The sequence below is a fragment of the Varanus komodoensis genome, unplaced genomic scaffold (assembly GCF_004798865.1).
Source record: "Varanus komodoensis strain SLA01 unplaced genomic scaffold, ASM479886v1 scaffold1, whole genome shotgun sequence".
NCBI lineage: Eukaryota > Metazoa > Chordata > Lepidosauria > Squamata > Varanidae > Varanus > Varanus komodoensis.
Genome location: NW_025335268.1, coordinates 106,835,177 through 106,842,524, shown reverse-complemented (window position 1 = coordinate 106,842,524; position 7,348 = coordinate 106,835,177). Strand labels below are relative to the sequence as shown.

At 52.0% G+C, this 7,348-nt stretch overlaps 1 protein-coding gene across 2 annotated transcripts in view; it reads right to left on the bottom strand.

Moving 5' to 3' along the window:
* Positions 1–4,313, bottom strand: part of EMX2 (empty spiracles homeobox 2) — an 8,894-nt gene extending 4,581 nt beyond the window's left edge. The window contains exons 1-2 of one of the 2 annotated variants that reach the window (XM_044450422.1): positions 3,914–4,313; positions 993–1,177 (exon numbers count right to left, since the gene is read on the bottom strand). In XM_044450422.1, coding sequence (XP_044306357.1) covers positions 993–1,177; positions 3,914–4,310 — 582 coding nt within the window. In that variant the 5' untranslated portion in view covers positions 4,311–4,313. The remainder of the gene's footprint in view (positions 1–992; positions 1,178–3,913) is intronic. The other variant, XM_044450414.1, reaches the window with a different exon arrangement.
* Between the last annotated feature and the right edge of the window lie 3,035 nt (positions 4,314–7,348).

Below are 7,348 nucleotides of genomic sequence, written 5' to 3'. Positions count from 1 at the left end.
GCGAGTCTCAGGGCCCTATTCTAAAGACTTTTGCTCCAAAGTAAGGTCCATCGAAATCAACAGGGCTTTCCACTTCCAATCAAATGTGCTCAGGATCAAGTCTGTGAACTGGCTTAAGTATAACTACTTTTGGGTAAAACGATAGTAGGTCAGGCTACATGTAGAAACAGAAATGAGGAAATACTTTTGAAAAACAAAGAAAAATCCCGTGTTTCCTATTTAGATTACTTTTTGGGGGTTGAAATTATCTGTATCCTAATTTCATAGGAGTTCAAGGAGAAAACAACAGTTCTCTCCTGACCAAACCAAGTCCACTCCCTAAATATCAAAAATTTTTAAAACTCCTCGATACACCACAGTTCCAAAACCGGCACACAATAAATCCATAGAAATTGATCCAGCAGTTGCACAGTTCCTTATTTTATAATTTTCTTTAAAAGGTGCTCAATAATTAAAAAACGCTTTAAATTGAATTCTCAATTCGTTCTTCCACAAACTGAACCGAGACAATCCCAACAGCACATCTGGAAACCAGTTCAGACCATCATGCTTAGCTGTATGATCTTACACACATCTTACATCTCCAAAGTAAGTCCCACTGACTTACAAAGGAATTTACTCCCGAGTAATACTTGGACAGCAACCTTAGGATGATAAAACTCAATTAATGTCACTTGAGTGAAATATTCCGCCACTTTGACTTAAGTGGCTTGCACTGTATATCTAGGCTATAAAAACACTGACTTTATATACCATGAACTATTCCATTAACTTTTTGTCATGTTTTTAAAAAGAAGCGCCAGGAATACAGGGAACGGCAAAGGGAGCGCACCAGGTCGCAAAAGTACCGTCTGCCGCATCAAACACATTGCACCCCTCGTCCTTTTTACACTTGAACTAGAGGCTTTTGGGGGAGAGGAGGAGGAACGTCCTGAGCTCGAAGCTGCGCTTTGCAAGGCCGAAGGGGCCACGAGAGCACCCGCGTCCCTTACCTGAGTTTCCGTGAGACTAAGGCTGTGCGCCAGTTGCTTTCTCTCCGCTCCTACGACGTAGTGATTCTTCTCAAAAGCGTGCTCCAGTCTCAGTAACTGGGATGGGGAAAAGGCGGTGCGGATCCGTTTAGGTTTCCTGGCTAGTGCATTGTGTAAGAGGAAGCTCTCCGGACTAGTTTCATTGCCTGGATCGCAAGATAACAACAAGGACAAAAAGCAAGAACAGAATTATATTCATGAGCCCACCAAGTCTATTGGCTTCTTGATCATCATCCGGGGGATGGGAGGAGGAAAGGGGAAGTCTTCCCAGTATTTTTAAGTCCGTCTTTAATTTGGCACCTTACTTGGAAGTAATTTCCTACTTAGCATGTGTTTTAATTCCCCGCAGAAATCGGAGGGTGGGGAGAGAAGTGCAGCAGCTCACGCACAGCGCGCCAGCGGAAGGGAACTAACAAAAGTTAAGAACCTCGCCCGAGAATGAAACCGAAAATGCCAACCGGTTGGGTTAAACTCTGGGCCTTTAGGGGATGGAAAGAGAGAGGTTGGGTGTACATGAAAAGCAACCGGCTTCTGATTAAGTGGGGCGGGAGAGAAGGGTGGTTGCGGAAAGAAACGACCTCGACAAGGGAAGCTACGAATTATTGCACCGCTTTAGCGATTCTCATCGATATTCAGGCAGATAAGTTGGGGAGCGGGTGAGACTTCAGGAGGAGACCCAGATCTGCAGGTGGGACCCTCCAGATTCACACCCGAAGGCTTTTCTGCCCCCTTATTTCCGCTGCTTCCCTGCGGAGGGGGAGACCTGGTCTCTAGATCGATATTTTGCTAGTTTAAGAAGGGGTAGAAGAAGCCCCGTCTATAGGAAATTCCTGTAAGAAAAGTCACTGCCATACAGCTGTTCGTCCGGACGGGAAGGGCTGCAGTTGCTAACATCTGCAGAACAACATGAAAAGAACAACGCTCGTCCCCAGGACCGGGCGGCGGGGCAAGGAAGGAGAGGGCGCCGGGGCCGGCTCTGCGCTCTGCGCGCTCCGCGGCGCAGCTTTGGAGACATCCGCAGCGAGCCCGCACTCGCCGGCCCCGCTGGCGTGTGGAGCGTTTCGCCGAGCGAGGCTACCGTTTCAGCCAGAAGGTGGCCAGGGCAGGAGGCAAAGCTTTCCTTTCCGCTTGTGCCTTCAAAAAGCTGTTCACGGCAGGGTGCCGGTGAAGAGCAATGAGTGCGCGAACGAAACCCGTAATTTTCCACCGAGAGGTTGTAATAATACTCGTCGCCTCCTTTCCCTGCTCGGGAACGGTTCCCGTTTAAAATAAGTGTCTGCATGGATTCTCACCTCTCCCAACCCCGCACCTCGTTTTTTATTTCTATTTTTTAAGCTGGGGGGGTGGGGTGCAAATGAGGGAAGCACAGTTCGGGGAAAAAAAATACTTTCCCCAGGTCTTAAAAATACTTGAGGCTACAACTTCGCAGACTCGCACCCAGGAAAAGACACCCAGCAGGAGATCTCCGTTGATCGTGACCGAACTTTCCTATCATCCTTCAAGCTACAATTAAGCGTTTGTCCTGCGATGGCATGAGACGTGTAAATTCACCCTCCCGCACCTGCACTGCCCCGGGGGGAGGGGCGAGTGGGGAGAAGGTAGTCCTGTCAACGAGCCCACTTTGCTCTTTTTATTGTCTTTGCAAATAATTAAAAAGTAAACTGAAGAAACCCTAAAAATACTATTATTCAACCCCGACTTTTTTTCTTTAAATGTCCGTTTTTCTGGGAAATGGCCATGAAAGAAGCGAAGCCCAAACAAGAGGAAACCTCCGAAGGGTCCTCCACCAGCCGGAGCTAAGTGTTGTTTTCGTTTGTTTGTTTGTTTACTGAGGACTCAACTGACTTCAAAGCAACATTCTCCCAATGAGTCCCACCAGTGCCTCCGAGAGCGCAACTTTGCCAGTGTATCACTCCTGGTCGGACGAAACCCGCAAGAAATACATGGAGGAGTGGTGGTGTCGGAGCTTGCCAATGAAAAAATTGCTAGTAATTTTGGAAACATGAACTTGAAACTGGTGTGCTGGGATAGTTTTCAAAAGAAAACTTAGACGCCAAACGCAGCTAAAAAACTTGGCGTTTGGAGGTGTTATTGTTTTTGTTTCTTTTCCTTTTTTTAAAAAGGGAAATTTTTACTTTAAAAAAAATGACCTGTTTCTGCCTAACCCCTTCCCGGCTTTTGTTTTGCCCCTTTCAACCCCGTCCTTTCTAGCTATCTTTTCCCTTTTCGTTTTCGAGCAAGCCCTTTGCTTGCCAATTTACTGGAGGGCTTGTCCTCTTGAACTCAGTGATTAGGGCCAGATATTTTGCTGCAAGTTTCAGGACGGGCGGCGAGGGAAGCGCCCGGTCCGCAGCGCTCCCACCCCACCCCCGCGCTCCGTGACTTCCAGGCGTGTGTGGAGGGGGCTCGTTTCGGCAAAACCGGCCAAGGGTTGCCGTTTCCGCAACAGACACTGTCTGCCTGCCCGCCCGCCGGCATCCCCGCCCGCGCCTGCCCCCGCCTCCTCCATTCCGCAATGACAGTTTCTTGAAGTTCGAACTAGTTAGCAAGAAACAAGAGCCAGGCTGGAATTTATTTCTTCAGGATCAGGAATGCCGCCCCCCCCCCCCCGCGCCGCATTTCCACGCGTCCACTAGAGCTAAGTGGGGCTTTCGGATCGCGAAGAAAGCGATCCCCACACGCACCTCCACGCCCTTCGTCTGATCTATTTTCGTCCCCCCCCCCCACTCACACAATGGCTTTTGGAAAAGTGTCTTTCCTTCCCGCTCCTGTTGGGGTTTGCGAGACGCATTTCTGCCCGCAGCTTCCTCCTCCCGCCCGCCGACGCTCGCCGGAGGAAGCCCGGAGCCCGGCCGGGTGGGGGGCACCCCCTCGGCCCTTACCTTGGAACCGATGGCCCAGATATCTGTATCTGTGTATTAGCCATGGGTAGAAGGTGGAGGGGTCCCTCTGCTGCGAGGCGAAGAGCGGGTGCGGAGAGTGCGAGGAGGGGAGAGGGTGGGCGGCCAGGGCGTGGGGCGGCGGCACCGGGTGGACCGGCACGGCGGCGGGGTTGGGCGGATGCGCGACGGCCTCGGCGAAGACCAAGTCCGGGTTCGAGTACACCCCGCGGCCGCCCGAGTGGAAGCCGTTGAGGAAGGGGCTCATGGGGCTGGAGTTGGCATAGCTGAGCGCCGCCGGCCGGATGGGATCCTCGGCGCGGGAGGCGGGCAAGGCCGGGCTGTCTTTGGCCACCAGCGACTCGATGGTGAAGCAGCGCTTGGGGGCGGGTTGGAACATCCTGGCGGCGAGGCGGCGAGCAGTCTGGCCTCCGCCTTGCCCTTGCCGCCGCCTCTGCCTCTCCTCCTCCTCCTCCTCCTCTCCGCGGCGGCGGCGGCGGCGTCGAGTCCCGGCGAGGAGATCGGGGTGCTCTTCGGCCCCCCTAGATCCAGAGCCTGGCAAGCGGGCAGCTGCCAGCCGCGGCGGCGGCACCAGCGGCAGGCGAGCTGGCTGGCCGCATGAAGAGGCAAGCGCCCAGACGCGCTCCGCTCCGCTCCGCTCACTTCATCCGCCACAAGAAAGAGGGGAAAAAAGTTGCTGGGCCAAGTTCTGCCTTTTTAATTTTTTCCTCCCCCCTCTCCTCCCCCCACCGCCGCAGCCCTCTCGTTCCTTCGCGCAGCCCCTACTAGGTCCAGCAGCGGCAATCCATGGAGGAGAGCGATCGGGTCCTTTGCCCAAAGTGGTGCAAACGATTTGTTAGTTCATGAGCCTAATTAGTGCCGAGGATCACATAAACAGCTTCCTCTGAAGCCTGGTAAATGGCTTGATGATTGGTCGCTATTACTCGCCTTGAGGTTGAAGGGGGAGACGCTTTAAAGTGCGTCAGAGGGGAGAGGCGAACTTCTTGGACGACGCGATCCTGGAGGGATGGATCCAGGCCCAGACTGGAATGGACTTCCCCGCCCGCCCGCCCGCCAGACAAGAGCTGGAGCGGGGCGGGGGGGGGCCTCATGAGATGCAGTCAGGCAGAGACGCAGCCGCGGCAGCCGAGGTCCCGAGAGCCGAGAGAAGTCCCCGCAGGGTTCAGGTAGGAGCACGGAAGGTTTCACGGCTTTGATGAGAGCCCGGGGGGGCACTGAAGCACCGGGACGCGCGGGGCGAGACTCATCCGTGCGCCGCAAACAAAACCGCGCGCTTCCAGCGCCCCGGACGCCGAGCTTGCTCGCCAGAGCGAGTGGGAAAATCTGGGTTTTCCCAGGCACCGTGGAAACGCTTTCCCCTTCCCGGTGGGCTGGGGGATGGCAGAGGCTTGGCGCTCGCGGTAGCCCCAGAAACCTCCCGGCCCCGCCTTCGGGCTGGTTTGGATGCCCCGAAGTGATCCTCAGCCCCTGGGTGGGCCACTTTCCCTTCCCAAGGATCGCCTACACTACGGGCATCCAGCGGCTCGCGGTGTTTTGGGAATCACCCAGCCAGGAGGCTGCTCTGCCTCCGCCCCAAAAAGCAACTCGGCGAGGTAGTTCTGGGCCGTCTTTCGTGTCTCCGGCCAGCAGCATGGGAGAGGCTCCGAGTGACACGGAATAGCCGTAGTGCAGAAAACTGGGACCAGCCGGGACGACGGCAAGAGGCAGGCTCGTCATCCGAGAATCCGGCCTTGTCCGCATTTTCGAGATTGCCAGGGCGTCCGGGGACGATTTTTAGGGCCGAGTCCTGCAGCTCTCATTGGCTGCCGCGGTCGAATAATTATGATCACATCCTAGTTCTGCTGGCTGCTGCTCACCGTTTATTGGTAGTTAAGGATCTATTATCTATTCATCAACCTCCTATTTTTACCAATTACACTCTTCTAAAGTGAAGTACCAGCAGGTATTTTTCACCTTTACAATTAATGATTGTAAAAAAAAAAAAAAAAAAAAAATCTCGAGCGCATTTAAAATCTATTACGCCGCGTGATTTACTTTTGAGAGGTGCAGCATTCCTCGGGAAATGCATATTTTTGTGGCACAAGGAACCAAAGTGGAGAGTCTTGTTTCAAAACACTCCAAGTTGTCTCTTCCGTGGTTTTTCCATTCTCCATGCCCTTCTTTCATGTTTGCAAAGGCTTCGAGTAATTAGAAGTTAAATCCAGTGTTAGTTCTATGCAAAGTAGACCTATTGAAATGAACACGATTTAAAGTTAGTCATGATTCGTGAACTTCACTCCCATTCATTTCAATGGGCCTACCCTGTGCACCGCTCACATTGGATTTGGCCCTGGGGTGTGTTTTAATGAATATACTGCCACATTTGTATACCTATTGCCCTTGAAAGAGACCTGACTTTTCCGTGGAAGTCACTAGGTTTTCCCCTGCCTTGTAAAGCAGCACCGTTCCAGGAGAAGCCGTGAGAAGGGCGGGGACGCGTTCTCATTCAGCGAGAACATACTGTGAGCTGGTGTGTACACAGAGACAGCCCAAAATACAGCTCTTTTGTACCTATGCCCACATGCTGTACATGCTGCGAATATATCGGCTGCGAATATATGCTCAGACCAGTAGTTTGCATATGGCTAACGTTTTTGTTGGTTATTAATTGTGGAAGACCCTACCTATTTCTCTGATCCATGAGACTGAAAATGCGTGGACCGATTGGGAATCATTTCAGCTGAATGCATCCAAGAAGGCAAAACTGTGTGCGTGTGCGTGTGTGTGTGTGAGAGAGAGAATGAATATGGGTGCTCTTTATTCTGCCTTGCTTTCCTGCGTTTAATGCTATTGGGCATTATATTGAGAAGTGAATAATAACAAGTAGCCCAGTAATTCCCCCTCCCCTGCTATTAAAGTATAAAGTGAATATTTTATTCCGTCATTAATTAAATTTAATGGGGCGTTGAAGAGAAAAGGGGCAACTTCTTATTCATTTTCAGAGCACTTTTTCTCTGCCCTTCCTCCACCCGCGGATTTATATCTAGCGTCTTTAAAGAATTAACCTGCGTTATCCAACAGCCCGTCCCCCCCCCCCTTGCTTCCCATTATTCGGTGTTTTGGAAGGTGCTCATAGCAGATCAGCAATGGGGGAAGGATGCGCTCATATCGACAATGTGAAATGCGATCCACAAGGCAGTTAGTTAACCTGAAGTACATGTTTCGGGGAAGAAACTTCTTAAAGCCAAGCGCTTCGACTTAAGCCGGAGATGAATTGGGCAGAAAGGATCGGAGATGACAGCACTTTCGCACTCCTGTTACACTTCTCGACGTGGAAGTGAGACTGCAGCTGCCCCCGCATTCCAGTGGAGTTTAACTTTCCCTAAGTGCAGATAATAATGTTAATCTGCGTTATCGATACTTGTGGAAGGGAGTTCC